The sequence below is a fragment of the Cryptomeria japonica genome, chromosome 7 (genome assembly GCF_030272615.1).
Source record: "Cryptomeria japonica chromosome 7, Sugi_1.0, whole genome shotgun sequence".
NCBI classification, from domain to species: domain Eukaryota; kingdom Viridiplantae; phylum Streptophyta; class Pinopsida; order Cupressales; family Cupressaceae; genus Cryptomeria; species Cryptomeria japonica.
In genome coordinates this window covers 454,012,083-454,035,779 of record NC_081411.1, presented here as the reverse complement: position 1 = coordinate 454,035,779, position 23,697 = coordinate 454,012,083, and the positions used below count along the sequence as shown (strand labels likewise).

At 34.4% G+C, this 23,697-nt stretch overlaps 1 protein-coding gene across 2 annotated transcripts; it reads left to right on the top strand.

The window, feature by feature from the left end:
* The first annotated feature begins 14,810 nt into the window (after positions 1–14,810).
* On the top strand, positions 14,811–23,395 carry LOC131030415 (two-component response regulator ORR21). 2 transcript variants are annotated; one of them, XM_057961245.2, is made up of 6 exons: positions 14,811–15,255; positions 16,987–17,139; positions 17,234–17,602; positions 17,855–17,931; positions 21,533–22,909; positions 23,168–23,395. In XM_057961245.2, exons 1-6 carry the CDS (start codon positions 15,129–15,131, stop codon positions 23,237–23,239), a joined length of 2,175 nt encoding a protein of 724 aa, XP_057817228.2. In that variant the 5' UTR covers positions 14,811–15,128; the 3' UTR covers positions 23,240–23,395. The 2 variants fall into 2 exon arrangements, with proteins under 2 accessions (XP_057817228.2, XP_057817229.2); XM_057961246.2 differs by having other exon boundaries at positions 14,812–15,255; positions 23,069–23,395.
* Positions 23,396–23,697: the final 302 nt, after the last annotated feature.

The following is a 23,697-nucleotide window of genomic DNA, read 5'->3' as shown; positions in this document are numbered from 1 at the left end:
AAAATATTACCAACTTAACTGATCTTCTGGAATACTCCCTCCAGTAGAAAACAAACTACCAAAGATTCTAAAAACTTTGTAAGACAACTCCCCAGCAGAGTCGCCAATTTATTGTGTGACTCAGATGGGGAAAACAAAACTTATCAAATCTTCAATGAAAAAACACCAAAGCTTCTAGGTGAATGTCAAACTATGTATGACAACTCCACAGCAAAGTTGCCAATATGTTGGTTCCCAAAACCACAAATTGGAAAACCAAAAGACTTGCCAAATCCTCAAGTAGTCTAATCAGCCTTGGCCAACGAACAGGGATGGTCAAAGACCAAATCCCTCTACACTTTAGGCTCCACTAAACCTAGGTGGGTATGCCTCTCCCTCTCAAGCACAAAAGAGGTTATTTATAGTGGATTTAAACCTTTTAGCAAGTTTACACAACTAGCAAATTATTGTTCTGCAACTATGCTTTATTATGTGCTTTATGCGAATGCTTTGAAAAGAAATTATTGTGAATGTATATTGAAAATGAAATTGCTTTTAGAACTTAAATGAAATCTGCATAGATCAGTTCATATAGGATTTGGGAAGAATGTTTCTCTATCAAGGACCTTGAATGCATACAGATAAAAACCTTAAAAGATCAATAACAGACTAGTGCCTCTATCCAGGGATATATATGACACTTTGTGGACAAAATATCTTATCAACTCAGGAGACAATTTCTCATCAACTATGAAGGTTCAGTACGTGTTATACAAATAATAAGAACTCAATATTTCACTTAATGCAACAGTATGTGATTCACATCATAGCAAATCTATAAACAGATTTATCAAGAGGACAAAGATAATCATCAACACAAAAGTGTACACAATATTTGGAAAAAGAAACAACAAACCTTGTATATTAATCTTCAGGAAAGAATTGCATACATAAGTTGCACTTGCAGATACTCCATTACAGATTGCTTGCACAAAATGATACTTCTTCTTCCTATAGACTTCTCTAATACAAAATGATATTCAATCCTTACTGCAGTATCTTGTTCCTATGACTCCTCCTTTTTTTACATAAAAAATGACTCCCTATAAGTATGTGAATCAAAAGACATATATGAAAGGACACACCCTTTCATACATAGAAGGGAGTTACAGACAGTTTCCTTCCAAAGGACACACCCTTTGGTTTAATAAATAATTACAAATGAGAACCCTAAAAATACTAAATGATGCTTTAATAATGTGTCTTTTATTCTCTGCCTCGATAAAATTCCTCAGCAAGTATTCATTATCTTCTCATTATATTTTGCACACTAGATAAGCCAATCAATTCCTTGATTTGAAAATTAAACATATTCCATCTTAGATTTTAGTTTGAAAATACTTGTTTACAATAATTCATTAAAACCAAAGTATTTCCCTTTAACAATATTTCGCAAACATAGCATCCGTTCATATCAAATAATACCTTACCCTAAAATATATATTCAAGGCACTTTATTTAGGATAAATACACATAAAATTCATCTTTAATGCACTTTCAAATAATAAAGTAAAGCAGAGAATATACTTCCCTTTTATTATTTTCAGGAATCGGTATTCTGACCGTATTTCCCCCTTGTAGTCTAAGCTATACATTTAATTCTGATTTTTTATTCTGTACCCCGCCACATGTTTGCTTTTGGTTTGTTCAAGGACCACCCTTTATCTTTCAGCCAAACTTCCTCCTTCGGTGAACTGCTTGCGTGTTTTATCGATTCTATAGTTTCATCGATACCTTTTGTTTTTTCGATGGAACTAATGCTTTCGGTGAATCTATTTTGAGTTTCATCGCAGCCAAGGTTTGTTCAATAATCTCAGCACCACTAGACTGCTTCACTTCAACCATTTTTCGCTAGCGGTTAGTCGCCAAGTCGTGATGGGTAACTGACGAGCAATTTCCCATCGCGGTATAGCGACAAACGTTGGATCTCTTTCAACCTGATCGCTTGTTATCTCTTCATCTAGCTTCCTTAATCTGCTCATCCTTTGCCTGATATGCCTCCCTCTGTGCTCTACCACGTGGCACATCTTGATTCTCTTATAGATCCATCGAGATGACACCTCATCTGCCACCTTGCCAATCGTTATGTCGCGGGGGATATAGGTCGTGCAACTTCCTATCGTGGTATAGTGACTGCCATTGGATCTTTCTTGATCACCGTCGGATCTTTCTGTTTTGTTCACTTGTTAACTTCCCCTTTTCCGCATGTGCTTTGTCACCAAGTCGTAGGGATAAACCAACGTGCATCTCTATCTTGCGGTATAGAGAGGGTCGTCAGATCTTCTGCAATCACCATCCGATCTTCTTGACTTGCTCGATCTTTAGCCTTTATCCTCACCAGCCTATCATAAAACTTTAGTTTCCTCGAGATGTGTGTCCGCATGCGTGGGCTCCACTTGGTTTAGCCAAGCCTTCTTCACGCCAAAAGCCATTTTTCTTTCGACAGTTGTAATTCGAATTGCCTCGGATTTAAATGTTAAACAAGTCGATCCCAAAAACAATGTGGGATAAAGGCTTACCCTCTGCTAGCACAACATACTTGAGAGTTTCCAAAGCCTTTTCCACTATATGTGCACGTTTGGGAGTCTTGGCGATGCAAGTTAATCTTTGGACAACTCCATTTTCTTCAGTATGCTTCTACATATAAAACACCCGCAGTAAATGCTCGAATGATAAGAAAAAGGGCATCTATATATAGCACAAAGTATTTTGTAAAAATATGTGCTAACACACCCCTATCCTCATCATCGTCATCCTCCATTGCCATAGGCTCATCTAGATTTGTCAACCTCAGTACTGGATGTGCTATAAAATAAATATCATACTCTGCATCTATACCTACATCAACTGCATATCTCAGTAAATCCCAAGGCATAGGAACCATCTGCTCAAACTATGTAACTACAATATCATAGGACAAAATCGGCCCCCAGTGATGAATTTGCTCTCACACTGTTCATGCAAACTCTCCTGATCCTCAAGGCATCTTTTGTTGTTGTCCAAACTACCTGCATACCCTATCAATGAGATGCCTATCTAGTATATAGGGTGTCTGAGCAATCAAATACCTTCTCCTAAAAACACATGGAAGCTCTATGGCGTCCTCCTCCCAATCCTCACTGTCAAGATAGGATCTCCATATGACACTTAATGTCGTCCCATCTCCAATAGTCCACCTTCTTAATTTGTGGCTGGGAAGTGATCATACTGTACAAGTGTGCATAGGACTTTACATGCCCTCTCCCTCTGAAGTGAACTGGTCTCGTCACTGCAATGTGCTCATATGACCACACTTGTAATAGAGTCACCCCACATCCTAACTCACAACCACCGACGTACACAATCTGGTGAAGCTCATGATATAAATGTGCTAATACACACAGACCCCATGCATACCTCATGTGTTGTGTCACCAATGTCTCTAGAGTCCTCCCCCAACCAACAACCATACCTCGTGTTGCCATGTCTGGACATAGGTAACCACTAATCACCCCTCCAACTACTATCGGTAGTCTATGTCTAGTAGCTAGCATAACATCCCAACTGACATGACTCGATCTCATCTCCATCTCTAGGTCCCCAAAGACTCATCTCAGTGCATCCATGTCACCCTCTTTGTCATATGACACTAGATCATCGTGGATCGGTATCCTCATAATCCTATAAACATCCTCTAAAGTAACTGACATCTTGCCAGTCGACAAATGAAACAAAAAGGTCTCAGAGTGCCATCTCTCTACTAGAGCAGTCAGTAATCCTATGTTCACCCAAATCTCAAGAAGATACATGATGTGTCTCAATCCCATACCCTCGACATCTGCTCGCTCCTCAAAGGTCAACTCTAGTCATAACCTCTGTTTCATAGGGAATCTCTCCCGCAACTCTATCTGGGGCAAGTACTCCTGCATCCAAGCAAACCAATCATGTCAATCCTAGTGGTACTTATGTCTATCACATAGTGCTACTTCTATCCTAGTGCTTATTTTATCACATGGCATTGCATCCTAGTGTATATGTTCATCACATTGCACTTGATCCTATTTAGAGGCCCTGCTTGAGTGTATCCTCTCAGCAACTTATCCAATTGACAACTTATGTTCATCACAAAATTGTCAATTCTATCCTATCTCTCAATTTGTCTTCCCTAGGGAACCTGCTCTAGTGTATCCTCTCAACAACTCATCCAATCGACAACATATGTTCATCACAAAACTGTCGATTTGAGCCCACTTAGAGACAAATGCATTTTTGCAACTCAGACACGATTTTTATCAACCTAAATGTGATTGCTTGCCCTAGACACGCCACTATTCTACACAAACGCACCTTTTGACACAAGCATTCCTTTTGCACATAGAGGTGCCCCTATCAAACCTAAGCGCGATTAACTTCACAGACACGACCAAACTTATCCTAGACACACTTATTCTACCTAGACATGCCTGACACTGACGTAGATGCGTTCCTAGTGCAAACATCGATTTCACGTTTTTGTTTATCTACCCTAAAATGCATTAATGACAGCAATAAATGCAAAAATGTACAAAGTGTCTTCGAGGTACCTACCGGCTCACCCATGTCATATGGTCTCTGATATCACCGGACTCGATTGAAACTGTGAACTCTATCCATCGTCGCTGACTACTCTGACTGCTCTAAGCTCTTTCTCTGCACTCTGATCTCTTAAGTGTGTGGAAGCAAATGAGGATGTTTCTGTCCTATCTTATAGGCTACTTAATCCTAGTTTCCCGTGTCAGTCCCTTTTTTCCTACGTGACCTTGTCACCCTATCTTGTCAGTCCTTTCTAGCCTTTCTTTCTTATTGAGAGATTGTTTGCAACCCCTTTCAATTTTTGCATCCAATCTCTCGAGGGGGCATAACATTCCCATCATGGGGCAACTTTGTATCAGTTTATCTTATCTTCTTTAAGCCAACGTGACAAGTTGCATTGTCTCAAAGAAGGGCAAAATGTAGACACCTAAAATTGTCCTGCTTATTATTTTATCCTAAGCCTTTTATTAATTAAATAAATTCTTATTTATTTAATTAATTCATTAATCCTCTTCTAAGCCTTTCCTCATTTAAATAAATACTTTTATTTATTTAAATTGTTCTTTTCCTAAATTAAATAAATATTTTATTTATTTATTTAATTGATCCCACTTCCTCTATTAATTAAATAAATATTTATTTATTTTATTAATTCATTAGCCTTTTCTACTCACGACACATGTCATTCATCTCTTAATTCTTCTCTTATCTACCCCTTTATCATTTAATTATTTCCTCTACCTACCCTTTAATCCTAGCCGACCATTTATCTTTACACCTCTTAATCTTATCCTTCCATTTCCTAAAGTGTCTTCTATATAAGAGGACACTCCCTTCATTATCAACCCTAATGATAGAATTAAGCCTTCTTGTGATCAAGCTATCAACCATATTTTCATTATTTGTTGAGCTCTTGTGCACACATAAAATATGAGAGAAAATATATCAAACAAGATCAATGAAGATATGAAGAAATGAAGATTGAAACCCTACTAGACATGTGAATGGTAATACTGTTTTATTTTGTTGATTTACTTGATCTTAGGTATCTCTATTGGTATTGGTGAATGTTTCATTGAAAGACTTAGATTGTTTGTGGTTGGATCTTTATGGTTTTACAATAGTTTATCATCATCACTTTTCACCATATACACATAATATCCACTAGAATATGATTCGTGATGCATAATAACACACATCATTAAATTGATTAAAATTCATAGTCAATATGTTAATGCCCTATAATCCCATATTCCTTACACCACTATCCTTATTTTAGATGCTCTTACATACCCTCTATGATAAGATATTGTGTTACAGACATTTGCACATATCATACTAATAAGAAATACACATATCATAATGTACTTTTCATAAATGGGACACCCTTTCCATGAAGACACATAAATAATAAATCAAATATTAGGAATACAAGATGCATGACACACCTTTTCCAACATGATTAAAAACTAGATAAATTATTGATTAAATACCAAACATTTTAGAAGGAAAGTATATTTTTCCAAGTATTTACATGTTATTTAACCATGATCCTTAGTCCTTATTGGGTTGTCATGTATAACTAAATAAATTTAGTAACCATGGGTTAATTAATGAGTCAACTAGATTAAATAACTAGTTCACATCCAAAGATTAGTTCACACCACTTTCTTCTCAAATTTACCTCTAAGATTCACCAAGAAGAATCAAATTTAAATTTGGAGTTAAATATAATGCATACATAGATTGGATCCTCAACATTCAATACTCAACCTTAGTCATTTCTAGTTTATCTCTTAGGTAAAAAGATGTTATATTTTTTTGGTCTAGGGGAGTGATATCTAGCCACTTCTCCCTAAAGTATTACAAAACTACATGATACCTATAAATTATATATACCACCATTTCTCTAGAGGATTACTTATTCCATTAAGTAATAGTAAATGTTGAGTAAATAATGACAAGCAACATTTAAAGTTTGAAGTTTCTTTTACATTAATTTTATCTTAATTTGACCTTTAATAACTCTAAAAGAGAAGTAAATCCAAACCTTGAATTAACTTAGGTTAATTTTGAAAGGAAGTTAAGGTAGGAGATCAACTTCCTACACTAAAAAAAAATAACACAAATAGCATCCATACCATAACATAGTGATTTACACATCAAGAGGAAAACCATTTCGGGTTAAAAATCCCACACTCCAAAAGCTGCCAATATATTATTTAGAAATCAACAATAGAATACAATAACTTATAGAGAAAACTTCTCACAAGAGTATCACCAGCCAAAGATCCAAAGGTAACTCAATATCTATAAGACTTTTGCACACAACCTCCATCTCACGCACCTAATGCACAGGAGATACAATACATGAAACCTTCAAATGGTATTATAAAACTGAGCTAAAACCACCAAAAAAGTGGTAGCCAACTTTTGTAATAATAAGTAGGTAACTAGAGAATTTATTCCTATTTCTCTATTTTGAAATATGTTAGACTATTTTCATGCATTAATGTATTCTTATCTCCCCTATCATCTCTTATCATTTATTAGAAACGATAGCATGAATTCATGTATCTATTGTTATTAGACTTTATTATAAGGGGAATGAAATATTGACTCATGTTAAATGTTAAATATTTATTCAACCTAGCAAATATTATTATGATATTCACCTTTCTTCTATTGGTTATGTAATTGGTTAATGTTTAGATTCTTGGGAGTAGCACATTGAAAGGATACCCTTATAACTCCATCAAGTGAATCTAGTTTGGAAAACATCATGTGAATGTCACTCCTTCCTTAGGTGTTACACATGCTAATTTTATTGCTCCTAAGGTGCTTCCACATTATAGGTTGTGTTTCATAAGATTATGTGCCACCCACTTATTTTTGTTTATCTCCTTATCCCTTGTGTGTAGCCAATACATTCCTTCCACATTATTTTGGCATGCAAAATCATATGTGGTGATGACTCATGTGTGTGCATATTTTATTACCTCTATTTAGTGCTTCTACATTTACAAAAATTGTTGGTTGCACTTTTTTTGTTTTTCCTAAGTGGTTTTTGTGTATTAAATGATCATTTAGTGTGTTTTTTCCTTTGTAAATACTTGAGCTTATTGTTCTTTAAAATATTTTACTATTCAAATAGTGTGTTCTTTTATTTATAAGGAAATAAACATATCAACAATAAAATTGCCCAATTCAAAATAGGTTGAGATTCATCGCATAGTATGGTCACCACCTCATCATTAGTTAGAAATTTAACACATTAGAGTAATATGAATAGTATTTTAAATGAGATTATTCAACCTGATGAGCTCCATTTTAGATGTTTTATTTAGACCTTTTATTTTGTTTAAGACTCCTTTATGTTTTTAAAAAACATGGTATTATATGGCATATCTATTTTAAACCATAACCTTGAGCAAACCTGTGATGTCTTGAAGCCTTTTTGAATGAATGCCATGAGTGCTAAATGAATGCATTTTTTGGTTATGGATAATTATAAATACTATGTTTTAAGTAATTTTGAACATACAAGGATCTTTGCACATTAGCCCCTTGAATGCAACTATCATGAAGGTGTCTCAAGTTGTTGAGGAAGCAATAAATGCAATTGTCAAGACATAGCAAAGCTTTGAAAAGGTCAAGGACAATAGATCTGGAAGGAGTCAAAACAGTTACAAACAACTAACCAGCTATTATGGCAATCAAGAACTTTTTGATTTAGTTGAAGAACAATTATCCTTTCATTTAATCACCATGTCTTCTGTTAGAGTATATATAGGAGGAGAATATAATGAATATTAATCGCCATAAGTAGAGTCCTACTCTATTTCAACCTTTTGTTCCTAGTTTTCATGCTTTCAATAAAAACCATCCTCCTAATTATAAGGAGTGGAGCGGTTGTAGTAGTTAGTTACTCATAGTCTTTCCTTTCTATAAATTCACCAAGCCTTTTCTCAAAAGGTCTGGTTGAAAAAGATATGTAATCTATTGTTTTTGATGAACTGAGTATTTTGAATTAAAGAACAAGCTTTTCTTATCTCTGTTGCTAGTACGAGTGAATGGTGAAATTATGAATGCATAGCATTTGAGCTTCAAGTTAACCACTAGGAAGAATAATCCAAGGGGGTCCACTTGGCAAGGATTCCATTCAATTAGTTTTTAGTTGTTTTCAGTTTTGTTTGTAATATAGCTTTAGTGCTTGACTGTTCCTATAGACATGAAAAATTCATTCTGTTACTATTCTTGCAACCAAGACAGAACAAAACATAATAGTTTCTATCTACTGTTTAAGAGTTTTGTTATTCTAGAACAAGTTTCAACAACATTTAATTTTATGAGAGGTAGTTAATATTTATTAGACTCATTTGTTTCCTGTTATTTGTTTAAGTATTTCCTGTCATTAGTATTAGGATAGAACAATCTGAGAAACTCTTAGTGCACAAACACTGTTATCCCATTTCAAGTTATATGTCCCTAGGTTGATAGATAAACAAGCTTTAATAATGGGGTTGATGGCTACTTAGTAAGGACATTTGTTCTCTAAGTTGAGGTGTTATGCCCAGTTATTTATCCATTGTAACTGGATTCATACAAAACCCATGGTTGTCCAAGAATAATGATGAATGCAGGTATGCCATGACATAGCATAGGTACTTTTGGACTAACTTATGTGTAGAATAATGCATCCAATTATTTTTTATCAAGGGTAAAGAAGGTTTTGAAGGGACCCTGCAACCCTTTACAAAAATGAATAGCTAATGTACAAGATAAGCTATACCAAACAACAACCATTAACCACACAACGGAAAGCCAAATCATGCAAACCAACAACCAGTCAAGCAAAAGCAGGTTTTGAAGAGCTTCTAAAATTATTTACAAATAGTTGAAGGACCAAAAAGATGGTATCTATACCACCCTTAGAACCTTTCGACAACCACGACAACCCTTAACCAAGGACAGAGAAGAATGGTTATGCTTTTAAAGATATATCTTCCTATGTTACACAACCACCCATGAAATATCATCCTCCAAATGTATACAAAAAAGGGAAGTAGGAGGAAAAACCACCAAAGGCTTTAAAGGTAGAGAGATTGAATTAGAACCCATAGCCAGATCATCATGTAGGCAACCCACAATAGGCTCTGTAAGAAAAGATGAATTCATACACTAATTAATAGGACCATTAGGAATCTCAAAAGTAGCCACAAATTTTAAATCCACTTTCTCATCCCTAGAATCATCCTCAAGATTAAAAAAATCTCCCATCGTAAGATGTTCACAAAAAATATTTTCCCACCAAGTCGCACCATTATGGCGAGATTTCTGATCATGTGACCAATAGAAAAACATGTCCTACAATGGAAATGCAGACCCTCAAGTAATCAAGAATTTGAGAGCACTCTATATCCCCAACAATCAAGATAACCTCTCTAGGAAAATCTTTTGAGGTAATATTGACAAGAATGCAAGCAAAAGTAGGATGATCATAGACTAGAGAAGAAGTATCAACCATAACAAACCTACCGATAGCATTTCCAATAGATTCAAAGCAATACTTATCCCAATACTAGAGAGGCATATTAGGAAGTCTAACCCAAGTAGGAAAAACAATAATAAATTAAGAAGTCTAACACTAGTAGGCAAAACACTATTAATGCATCCAATTGTTATTACATAATACCATTTGAATATTTACATGTAACATTATAATTCTTGTTTTCTTATTGAAAATTATGGTTAAAGAGGAATACCTCCATAAAAATATTAAATTGATATCTTGGAACCACTAAACATTTATGCATAATTTTACTAGCAACTCATCCTTTTAGATATGATAGTTCATGATTCTCATTGTTTAGCATTTCACCATAAGAAAAAGTAATGGGTGGAATAGATACAATAGTTTTATTAGGTTGTTCCTCACTATTTACTACAAAATCCTAAAATTTGATAGAATATGTATCAACCTTTGCATCATCAACATGTGTAGCTTTCACAATTATATTCACATAGTCTTATTATGTAGAGCGTGGAAATGTATTAGTATAGACATTTAACTTTTAGCTGGGGGAACCAATGAAATGATTGCCCCCATCAATATTTCCTTCCATACTAATTGTGTTATTGCCTATTAGATCTTATATTTTTTATTTTAATCCTACACACTTTTACATGGCATACCATTTACTCTATTGTACTCATAAAATTCTTTGGAATCATATTAATAGCCCTTGGGAGCATAAATATAGGTTTCAATTAGATAGATATGTACAAAAAATATTGATAGCAATGATCTAGTATTAAATTGGGTCTTTATCATCTTTGTCAATACTAAAAGTAGCTATTTTCTCTATCCTAGACCATTTAGCATATCTTGTTATTATAGATAGGACCACTAGCTTCTATCTAGCTCTAGCTATATCATTCATTAACATAATGTTAAAAAAATCCTAGGATACACGATTTACAATTGGTTTCTTGTGTTGTATATTCACTTCAAACCAAAAAAAACACCAATGAAGAAGAGTTTTTCATTTATTAATGTTGAGAAAATAGCATTTTTTTGTTGCTAGACACCCACACCTCATCGAGCCACTTTTTCTACTTGCTCTTGCACTCAATCTACCAATACATCATCATTTGTTTTCTACAATGTTATTAGAATTTTGGATGTTGAGGCACTTGTAATATCTTATTGAATACCATCAACTTGTGATTTTTTTTTTGATTTGGACCTTGGTCCTTATTAACTTGTTCTTTAGATTGCTTATCTTATAAATTAGTTTCCTTATTATCTTGTAAATAAATAGGCACTTATATTTGTTTGGCTTGAATTTATTATTGCGAGAATTAAGGATGAGTGATTACTTTTTAATTTTCTTCTAGATATAAATCATTTTCTTCCTCCATGGTTACACTTGTTTTCTAGTTGTTGACTTGTCACTTCTTCTTGTATTGATTCTTGTTTTTCCATCTCTAACATAACTATATTAATGTTGGAGAGTGATGGATGGGATTATTATGGATAGGAACTTATTGGAGAGGCTTAGGGGTGGTGACAAGGTTAAGTCGATCCTTTAAATTAGTTACATTAATAGCTCCCATCAATATTTCCTTCCACACTAATCATGTTATTGTCAATCGGATCTTATAATTTTTATTTTAATCCTACAAAATTATACATGACATGCCATTTACTCTATTGTACTCATAATCATAGCCATGTGGAACATAAATATAGGTTTCAATTAGGTATATATGTGGAAAACCCATTACATTAGCTATGGATTAAGATATGTTGCAATTCCACATTAAGGTGATCAAGAAGCATTGTAAATTTACATGAAATCATGGGCTTTATAGAGATGCAATTAGAAGCCATAAAACTATTACTAACATTATTTTTATTAGGCTTGATGTCATGTTTATGTGGAATATAAATGCACTTTTTCTTTGTAAATTTACATGAAATCATGGGCTTTATAGAGATGCAATTAGAAGCCATAAAACTATTACTAACATTATTTATATTAGGCTTGATGTCATGTTTATGTGGAATATAAATGCACTTATTGAAATAGTTTTTTGATTAAAATTCAAAAGGGTAAGATGAGGTCGAGGAGGGATTTGAAGAACCATATTTCAATGCATTTGCTTCTAAATTTTTTAGCTCAATATTTCTAACATTTAGACTTGAATCCATAAATGGAGCATAACTATTGAGGAGCACCTTATATTGAATAGGGAAAGCAATTTCTTACCAAGCAATCTATTGAAGGGCGTTTTGACACACATCTCAACTTAGGTGAAAATTCAAAGTGAACTGGTATTGTCAGATAAGATCTTTACAGGTTCTGAAAACTTCATCTTGAACTCACACATTTGTTGAAAGTAATTTGATGGAGTATTGAATTTATATTTTACATTTGAAATTTTGATAGCAAAAACATTCACACTTTGTTTTAAAACGAATATGTGAATTTACTAGAACACTAGACTTTTGGAGTGTTCTAAAAAGTATGTCTAGTAGTTAGGTTAAACTCTACAATTATGTGATACTTTATGATTTATTTGATTAATTCTAACTTTTTACATTATTTTTTTTTGAAGTAAGGACGTTTAGATGTCTAATGTTTGTTATGTTCTTTACCTAATTGAAACCCCATGATTCCATAATTTTTATCTTGCCAAAAATTTTACTAAGTTTCCTTGATTTATTAACCATTATGCAAGGTTCTTAAGGATTTATGAAGATCATTCATATAGGAATAACTCCATCTCTCCCCCAAAATTCCATAATTTTGTAATTTATGTATTCCCCTAAAATACTGTTTAAGTCTCAATTTTTGGATGTGCAAAAGGTAAGGAGAATTATACTTTAAATCTAACTCTTGAATTTCTCCCCTATAAAAGAATCCCAAAATTTTTCCTTCAAATGTTCTTTATTTTTATTTGTGGGGACTTAACTTAAGTTAGGGTTTCACACATTTTCTACCAAATTTAACATTTTTTTTTGGTTTTAACATTTCATACTAGGAAAATATTGACCCTTTAAAGGTTTCTTGATTGAACCACTTATCCTAAATTTTAGAACCAATTTATTGTTTGGTTCATGAATCAGGTTAGATTTTAAAACTACATTTCTATGCCCTAGAGTTGAAATAAATGACCAATGTTATATTTTCTTTTATTAACCTTGACATTGAATTTATGATAAGATTTGAATTTAGAGGGGAACTTAAACATCATTAAGATTTAATGTTTTCAATTAAATGATTAAACTTAGGAAAAAATCCACCCATTGGTTTGATGATCACATCAAAGAAGTTGAAAAATCTAAGATGATCTAGCTTTAGCTACTTTGAAGTCCTCATCTTCAACTATGTGTTGTAGCTAGTTCAATGGCTAATGAAATCCATTCTCTTCTATTGAAATGATCCTCAAATTGATTACTTTTGTGCTCATAGGTTACTAGAGACGTTGTAGAAATATCTCAAGCTCTTAAGATTATGATAGCAAAGTGATCAAATGATTGATTAAACTTGGTTTATACCCTCATTACCCTGATATTTGTGGTTCATTAATGTAGAATAAGGGTTGGAGGAAAGAATTAATATACACATTTTTTGGGAATTCAACAAAGATTTAAGTAATGCACAACACAACCTTTACAGTTCTTTCCCCAAAATTTGATAATGCATCTTTGTAGACAAGTATTAAAAACATATAAAATCGTCATAAATTCTTGCATTTTATCCTTATCTACATTCTATTAAATAGGAATAGTAATCACATGCTTATTAATATTGAAATTTTAAACAAAAACATTAGAGTGTTTAACATGTGATTATATTAAATCACATGACATTATATTAATGATCTTCATGTGTTTAACATGTGATTATATTAAATCATTATAGCCACTTGAGTGTATAATCTTTCAGTTTATATATGAATAGTTTAAGAAGCAAGTTATCATTTTACATATAATCTACATATACAACACTACAAAAGCTTTCGATAAATCATTAAATCCCCTTATCCATATATATTTTGAAATACAAAACCACAAAACATAAAAATATACTAATATATTCTATAAATATAACTATGCTTGATATCATTAATTTAATTATAATTATATGTATGGGGTACAACAAAGTAAATTTGTTTGTGATTAAATGATAAATAAGTTTTAAATGGTTCATAAAACCTTATCATAACAAAATGTCAATAGAAAAATAATTGCTCAACAAAAAAATAGCTAACAAAAACATAGATAACAAGAAACTCCAAAGATTCATGAACAAGTTATAACGTGAATAGTGCATCAATAGTCTCTAACTAAACTATCAAAATAGAATTTGATAATTTCATGTAATGTGGTAGCAATTCATGCCCTTAAATAGAATATCAAACTTAAAAAGACCTTTCTTCCAGACAAAGTTATATTCTCTTTAAAACGTCATTCAGTTTCCTTATGATGGTATCAAAGGAATATGGGGTGATAGTGGAGGTAGAGATGAGAATTCGAATGAGGATAGGATGGATGGAAATGGGAATATCTATTAAATTTATTGAACTTTGCTAAATAAAAAGAAATAGAAAAGCAAATCACTCCTGACACCTTGAAAAAAATTATACGCTAAATCGAATATTCTGTCTTCTTCCCCATATAAGATAACAATTTTAAAACCAGATGCGAAAAGGAAATTGAAAACGACCCCCACCTGTGTCCACCTTCTCCTGTATGAATTTATATAATTTTGTATCATCCGGGAAAGAAAAATTCGACAAAGTTTAATTTTCCATATTGTCGGAATCGATTGCATTGGTCCAACCGAGGGAAATCTGAAAGTTGGTTGACCAGCTGGAGGATTCCGAGGCTATCATTTAAAACTTCACCTGAAGTTTCATTTGTATTCGGTTTCTCTGTTTTCGCCAATTCTATGACACCCAACTTGTCATTATAATTAGTCCCTATTTGGCTGTAAATTACTTTGAATTTGAAGAGAATTACAGTAATGGCTAACATCAGCATAGCTAACAACAAGAGTAAGTTTCCGGAGGGGTTACGCGTGCTGGTGGTGGATGATGATCCTACTTTCCTCAAGGTTCTTCACACTATGCTCAGCAGATGCCTCTACCAAGGTATTCCTTTATTTTTTCCTCCTCCTTATTTTACTGCGGTGGGTCGATTTAACTATTACTTGTTAAGAGCTAACTGGGTTATACATGGGTAAACATCATCTCTGCATCTCTTTCCTGCTTGGCTCAATTGTTATGAGCCATATTGGATTTAATCCGTGACTTTGGTATATCTCTTGTGGAAATAATGGGTTCTTAAAGATTTTAAATTTTCACAGTAAGACATAATAGCATGCATCTGGATATCACTGTGTAGTATTTTTGATAATGGGCCTGTTTATGCTGAACTGCCTACCCTCTGTGCTGCCTATGGTCGTTGGAATTTGCATCTCATTTGGGACAAAAATGGACTTGAAAAGCTGAAACACTTGAGCTGATTTTGTTGATTTTTTTTTTCAAGCCAATATAAGTCTTGTACTGACATTAATTTAAAACATAACAGTATGCTCACAACTTCGAGAGGATACTTGTGTTTTAGTAGTAAGCCTCCTAGGTATTGGCAAAAGAAGTAGGACAAGCAACTGTCTGCTTCAACCACATTAAGCCTTTGGAGTGCTCCTTGGATACTGAAGCAGAAGGTTCTTTGACGTTCCGAAGGGCACAGGGACTTTGGTGTGTCGCAGATGCATGGTTTCCTCATACCCAAAAGCAGAGAGCACATAAAATCCAAAACTCAAGAAACCCTAAAGCTCTCAAATACAAATTCTGGAAAATCCCCTTTCATAATTTGTGTGGTTGATAGATAGCACAAGCCAAACTATTGGAGACTGATGTGATAATTACTCCATTTTTATGCTGAATTTGGATCCCGCATGCTAAAAAGGAAGGAAGAGCTGCTAATGTCAAATTGAAACAAGCGTTTTACTTATTCTGTAATGCAAATCAATTATCCAAACTAAAGTTGTAGTTGTAGGTGATTCCCATTCTCTTGCACCAAATGATATGACCCAAGGCTACATCTATGTTCCAAAAGTACCAAAGAATTTTTGTATACTAATCTTTGTGGATTTCCATTTTTTGTATCAGTTGATGGGTTCAGAATATATATATATATATATCTCGAATTCTAATGGTCCCTTAGCAGTTTGCACTTGGCTACTACTTCACAGAGATTGGGTGCCATCTTAAAAACATAACATTTACATGTGAGAAAAACTGGTTATTACAATTTGTGAAGAGGATAAAACAGGTTACATTGCCGAGTTTTGGCAAAAGTTCAATAGCTTTCAACGCAACAACTTCACAAATGATGCGGCTCCTTTGGCTTAAGCAACTCATACTTAGTTGGTTTGTAATGAAATGTCAAACTTGTATGGAGATCAAATATTATTGTTCTCGTCTTTTTTCCCCACAAATCGAATCCAGTTTTTACATGGCATTTAACCAAATTCAAATTGTGAAGGAAAGAATAATCACAGTATTGATCAACAATTTCAGCTTAATCAGCAACTGAAACAGCAGTGTGAAAGTTGTATTTATGCTAGTGACCATCAAAAACTGAACTCGAGGATGAAATGTAATTCCATTTATTAGCAGCCATTAATTTTATGTTTTATCAATGCCCAGTCTTAGAAGTTTGTATCCAGATGTAAGGACTTTAATTTTTAAAAGCTATTTGTGAACATTTTTTCTGTTTTGTTCTGGGAGCATAATAGAAGTAAACTGATTATTTTTTTAGGCTCCATGATTTGGAGTCTACTCATTGGATATATTTTTTCTGTGTGCACTTTTCAGTGACAGCATGCAGGCTAGCATCCGTGGCCTTAGCCATGCTCAGAGAGAAAAAGGACAGCTTTGATATAGTCATCAGTGATGTGAACATGCCTCACATGGATGGTTTCACGCTCCTTAAACAAGTTGAATTGGAGATGAATCTACCTGTAATTAGTAAGTATGGAAAATATAATGGCTTGTTTGAGATAACAAAGAAATTGTGGATGAATCTCAATAAGATGCAACATAACTTGTGGCTGAACTGCAGTGGTGTCAGGAAACGGAGATACCAGTGCAGTAATGAAAGGGATTGAACATGGAGCATGTGACTATCTGATTAAACCTGTGCGTATTCATGAGCTGAAAAACATCTGGCAGCATGTTTTCAGGAGGAAGAGAAATAAAAGAAAGGAGTTGGACCACTCAGGGGGTGTTGAAGATGTAGAAGGGCAAAAAAGGGGATTAGAAAATGCTAATAATTCATCCCCAGGAACAATAAGACAAAATAATCACAATGAAGAAGAGGATCACGGAGATCAGGAGAATGATCCTTCTACACTGAAAAAGCTTCGGTTTATCTGGACAAGGGACCTGCGTCAACAATTTGAACGTGCAGTAAATTACTTAGGAATTGAAAGTAAGTTCAAACTAGATCACCTTTTTATAATAGCCACAAAAAATATATTTGTTAATTGGATCTAGTTTTGAAGTAATGGTTTTGTCCTATCTTCATTTGATTCAGAAATAAAGTTGAATTCTTTTGTAGGAATAGCTGAAGAATTTTTTTCTCTGTTTAATGACGAGATTGATGTCGTCTTCTGATGTAATAGTGGCACCATAAGAAAATTTTGGGCATAGCCAAAACGATTTATGAGTTTATATCATGCAGATGCTGTTCCCAAAAAGATACTTGAATTACTGCCTGTGAAGGGACTTACAAGGGAGATTGTTGCAAGCCACTTGCAGGTACTTATTCTTCGTTAAATATGCTGCTTCTTTCAATTTTTTCTAGATTAATGTTCGATCTTTTTTCCCATGGCTATGCCAAAGGTAGACAAATGCCAAGATGGTTCTATTCAAGGTTGAACATGTCAGTGTATTATTACAACAAGCGAGAATCATTTCCTTCGGCTCTTCTCACGAAGTGGACATATGCTGAGAGTGAACTCTGATTAAAATAACATGAGAAGTGTTGATGGAAGGGGTAGGTATTTCTCCAAATCAAAGGGAAAACGCAGGAAAAAAATAAAGAATGAAATCTAGTAAAGCATATAATAGGGCTGGGTATGAAGTGGAAATCACGTCTTTCTACTATGTAGGTGATATGCATTAAAAGAAAGTGGCATATTAGTAGATTGATGGCTATACGGTATAGTTCTCTGTATTGGTAATTATGGATCTACAATATGGATTTTGCAGTGTTGTGTAAACAAGAATTGCCAAAAAGGTTTGTTGGCCTCACTTTAATGGGAATTTGAAAAAAAGTGCACACTTTGTAACTAAATGCTCGGAGAGGATTTTTATTATATTCCAAAATAAATGTTTCATTTTTATGTTTAAGTATGGTCTCTTGGTGGTCGTGATTTGGAAAGGCCGATGTGTTCTGAACATACGGTTTTTCAAGATTTTTAATTGTGTTCAACATTTTTGGTTAATATTTTGATGCATTTATTAACACAAAACACCTTATGTGATTTTTTGAAGCATTTATTAGCAACGTCTGTTTGGCCATCAATTTGAGGATGATAGACTGTACTCATGTTCAACTGAATGCTCAGTTGCTCATGAAGGCAAAATCATGACCACTTACAATGGAGCATGGCATACCATGAAGCTTGAATATTACGTTTAAGAACTGTTGTGTAATGGTGCGATAGGGCACTAGAATAACTTGTTTAACACTAGAATTAGGAAGCCCTACAATGAAATCCACAGAAATATCTACCTGAGTTATGTTTGGAATAGGAAGGGATTGTAGTGATCGTGGTAGTTTGACTCTCCTTTTTTGTGCTAACACACAGCACACTTGGCTACAAAACTTTTGACAACCTCCTTAAGTCCATCCCAAAAGAATATTTTTTTGACATGCTCTTTGAGAATCCTGAGTGACCTGTTGTGGAGAACAAATGAAGCTCGACAAATAACTGATGCTTGAGTTGGGAGTTGTTAGACAAATAAATGCAGTCATGATATTTCAGCACTTATCCCAAACACTTAAAACTGTCCTAACTCACCCACTTTTGTTGTTTGGGGGGGGGGACACGGAGGGGGACACCCTTTTCTATGAGAAATATTGAAGACTTATGATCAATGCTGATCTGGAATTTTTGGCATAACTGAGGCCATTGCTGAAACTTGAACATGTAGAATAGCCATCATCTCTTTTTCATAAATGGGTCTACATGTCAATCTTTAGATGTGCTAAGAGTCCTACAAGTTCCTACTAAATTGTTGACCTGAGGGACAAACTTCTCGAGATAAGGCTGAAATACCCCATTCATAATAGCCTGAAAAGTTGCTAACAAATCAATGCATTTAAAAGGCATAACAGAGATACAGTGTCCATGGTGACTCCTGAACATCATCTTCGGCATATCCTTTGATCTCCTTATAATTTAATAATAACAAGAATCATGTTAATCTTAGAGAAATAGTAGCTGCATACAATTCATCAACCAACTTATCCACTCTATGAATACTAAATGGGCTCTTCATATTTTTCTTGTACACAATGCACATGAGCAAATATCAAGATTTTGAGTGATAAATTGAAGAATTCATCCGAGGACTTTGGGATCCCTACTATTTAAATGGATGGTAAGGGGAATATGGTTGGTCTAAGTTCAAGAACAAAATCTGTAAGAAGGAAACACGTGTAGATGAGAAGGACCTACAGGAATTTGTAGAGCTACATGAGAGCTTTTTTAGAGAAGAACCGGAGGTTGCAGAAACTCTAAATAGACTTCAATCTTCTTTGTATTTTGTGCTTTGCTCTGTCTCTTTGTTTTGTGTTTTGAATAATATTTCAGCTTATGTTTGGCTGACATTTTACTGTTTTTATCAGGGTGTCGGGTCCCTTCAAGAGCTCCTTTACTCCTTGGTCAAAAACAGTTGATATAGTCTTAACCCAGGTGTGGTGAATGAGCTTAGAGATCCCAAACAATTTTCTGGCCTTATAATGCAAGGCATTGAAAAGTTGGGACTAACAAATATGTAATTGTTCTGCGATGGAAATTTTATCTGATATTAGATGCTATAAGAGCACTATGAAGAGGATGATGATGATCTTTGGGGAAGTTGTCATGCATATTTATGCATTGAAGAGGATGATGATGATCTTTGGGGAAGTTATCATGCATACTTATGCATGTACCTCATGATTGCTCAATAATCTTCACCACAAAGTGGAGGGACTGTAGATTGGCCTTATCCACATGTAATTATCCACATGTAATCATTGTCCCACATAGGCCACATCTTGTGCATCTAGTGATCCTACAGGCCATTGAGTGGCTTTCTGCACCTATTTATTGGGATTTTTCATGATTATTTGGCTCCTTCTTGTTCTAGCCAAGCTATCATGTGTGTGTGTGTGTGTTGCTTTTTGGTAGCATAACTAGATTCTAAAATGTTTTCTTATTATATATTTTTCAAATATGGAGGAAATGTTACAAGTATAGCTGGCAGAGAAACAAAGATATCATGTTGCCCTATAAACACAGAGCCATAAATATATAAAAATTATCAATCCCATGGTTTTATTAAAAATAAACTTATTTATTTATTCAGTGCTTCCACCTGTGGCATATGTGTCGTCCTCACCAGCTAACATGCTGACTGAAAGATACTACTAATCTCTTAAGCACCTTTGATTTTGGTAATTTGAAACAAAAATAACAAATATCTAACAATTATGTGAAATTAACCTCCATTTATTTTCCATGGAATGGTTTGATCAGGCAACAGATTTAAATTTCTTTTGGTGTCCTAAGCTCCTTCTCAAAACTTTCTTTTCAGGATCCTTAAATGGGAAATACCATGTATATTGAAAAAAGAAGTCAAAGGTTTGAAATCATGCACATATATATTAAAGGTTTGTAAATTCGCCTTGCAAGTTGTCCTCGTGCCACAACTGAGGGGTATCTCTTTTGTCACTTAGGTTTGCATCTAGCCTCATCCATTGAGGTATGACACAACCAGAATTGGATGTGGTAGTTTAATCAATTCATCATTCGTACATTTTTAAATATGAAGCTCGTCTCTGGGGGATTTGAACACATGTCTGCACCATGAAAGATAATATGAATTACCACTAGACCTCATTTAATGCACCAATTATATAGATTTATTATCACTTGAAAATCAATTTTGATTTTTATCAGCTTGGGAAAAGACTTTGGAGGCTTTTCTTCTCATCTAAATGTTTTTCAATTGCCTTGATCTAAGATGAAAGTAATTGAAAACTGCAATGGATATGCAAAGCAATATTGGCCTACCTAGTTTTATTTTTATTTTCAAGTTCCTGTTTCTTTGTCATTGTTTCTAACACTTATGATTATCTACACAGAAATATAGGCTTTCTCGTAAAAGGTCATATGGAGGAGGATATCCTCAGCCTGCATTGATTTATCCACCTGGAGTGATGCCAGAAGCAAATTATGGTCCAAAATTTTTCCATGGCAGGTTCAAGGTTCCAACAATTATACCATCAGGCCAAATGGTACCTCAAAGTTGGGTTGCATTGCAAAATGAGCTATCAGGGAGTTCAAAAATGAATAATGAGTTGAAGTTAACTGAGGAGTCCCTTGTTCAAGCTCCAAATGAAATTGTTGACTGTAACCCTTCAAACAGAATAACCTTTGGGGATCCGATGATGAACAATCAAACAAACAACCTTCAGAGGTGCGCTAATCAAATTGAAATAGAGAAATATTCTCAGATTCAGCGCAAGATGTCTTCCTTAAATGATGTGGGCCCATCAATGAGTAGTACATCCTCGGGATTCAACAAAAACTTTCAGAAGAGTGCGACAGTTGATGTTGCATCTGAAACTGTAGGTCATACTTGTTCATCAAACTATAACTATTTAGTGAATCAACATGAAAATGTATTCACTTTTACCGAGGACCTGAAATTACGAGTACAACCACAGAGTCCACAACTTCGAGGCACACATGCTCTAAATTTGTCACATATTAATTGTCTACAGACACAACTGCTTTCAAAAGATTTCAGGCCTTTTTCCTGTATAACTGATAGTATTAGTGGCAATGATATTATTGGTTGTCCTAGTTCACTTAGAATGAACCACATGTCACCACTTGCATCTGTTGATAATTTAGAGAATGGAAGTCATCCAAATATAGACAACAAGAACCATGATATCCCCATTTTATCAGTAGAAAACTTCTCTTTGTCCAATTCTATTGGTTTGCCTGCTCCACCATCATCTATTGTCAGAGATTTCGCATTGCAGACACCAGGATTGAAAAGTCCTAGTGGTATTTATGAAACCAGGACTTCACAGAGTATGCACATCGATCTTGATGAGAAAATCAATCAGAGTAGCAAACTAGATTGGGAAGTTGAAAGTACATCACATGATCCAGATTTGAGCCAAATTGTTAGTTCTACCCAATTTCAAGGTTACAGCCAGGCTGCTTCTGGATTTGATGTATTAAATGTTCTGAGATTTCAACAGAGGAAAGTTATTAATCTTGTTACAGAAAAGTTTGATCTTCCAAGTCGACTGGCATTTGAAGATGAATCTCAATCAACTATTCGCAGTACTCAAAGTCAGAGGGATCACAATGTCGCTGATAGTGGACTGGTAGTTAAGGGTGGAGATATTTCAGACTTGATAGGATATCGAGAAGATGATGTTGGACTGCTTTTGGACCAGTTTTCACCATCATATAACACTATGGACCTCATACTCAAACAGGTTTGCACTCCCTTCCTTACAATTGCCTACCATTCAAGAGAATGAGAAGATAAAAAATGGGTTGCATATTTGGAATATCACTCTGGTGGGTCTTGCATTTCTCTTTACAACCTTCAACTTTATTATTCTCAGTAATTTGCTTGTAATTTTCTGTAACAGGAAGGTGCAATGTTAGAGCAAGGTGATTATGTTATCGATGGTTAACAGCTGGAGAATCTTCATGTGAAATGGACTAATTCTGCTTAATCTCTGTTGCAGAATGAAAAGCCCTATAGTGGCAAGGCAGATACAAACTTAAACTTGAGCATGATACAAGTTACAAATTTGTAAAACAGTGGATGCTGAAACTAGTGGGAAAATCTTTATCTCCGTGTTAGCTGGAGAATACACACAACAAAGTAATATTCATATGATTAATTGTATTTTCTTTTCAGATGGCCCCTTTCAGTAAATATAAACACTCCAACGTTTTCAGGGGTTGTAACATTGATAGACTTGTATCTTGATTATACCTGTAGAAGGAACCCAAAGCTTCTTATATTGAAAATACCATTTGTTTGGCTAGTATGTATGTTGGCCCTGTTTTGAATACAGTTTAGGTTCCTCCAGAAACTGACTGCATTGATCACAATATCAAATTCCATGCAATCATATCCCCTGATCCCATTCCCCTACCCACCTGTATAAAAGTTTACGATTCAAGGTTGCATGTTACAACGCTTAAAGATTGTGTTTGGTTGCATAGTCCACCTTCAAAGAACCAGATTTTGAGCTCTGAATATTTCCAT

Coding starts and splice junctions, on each gene's coding strand:
- LOC131030415 (XM_057961245.2), top strand. CDS start 15,129: ATGGCTAACATCAGCATAGCTAACAACAAGAGTAAGTTTCCGGAGGGG. Junction 17,603..17,854: donor AAATTACTTAGGAATTGAAA/GTAAGTTCAAAC, acceptor TATATCATGCAG/ATGCTGTTCCCAAAAAGATA. Junction 22,910..23,167: donor TGGACCTCATACTCAAACAG/GTTTGCACTCCC, acceptor TCTCTGTTGCAG/AATGAAAAGCCCTATAGTGG.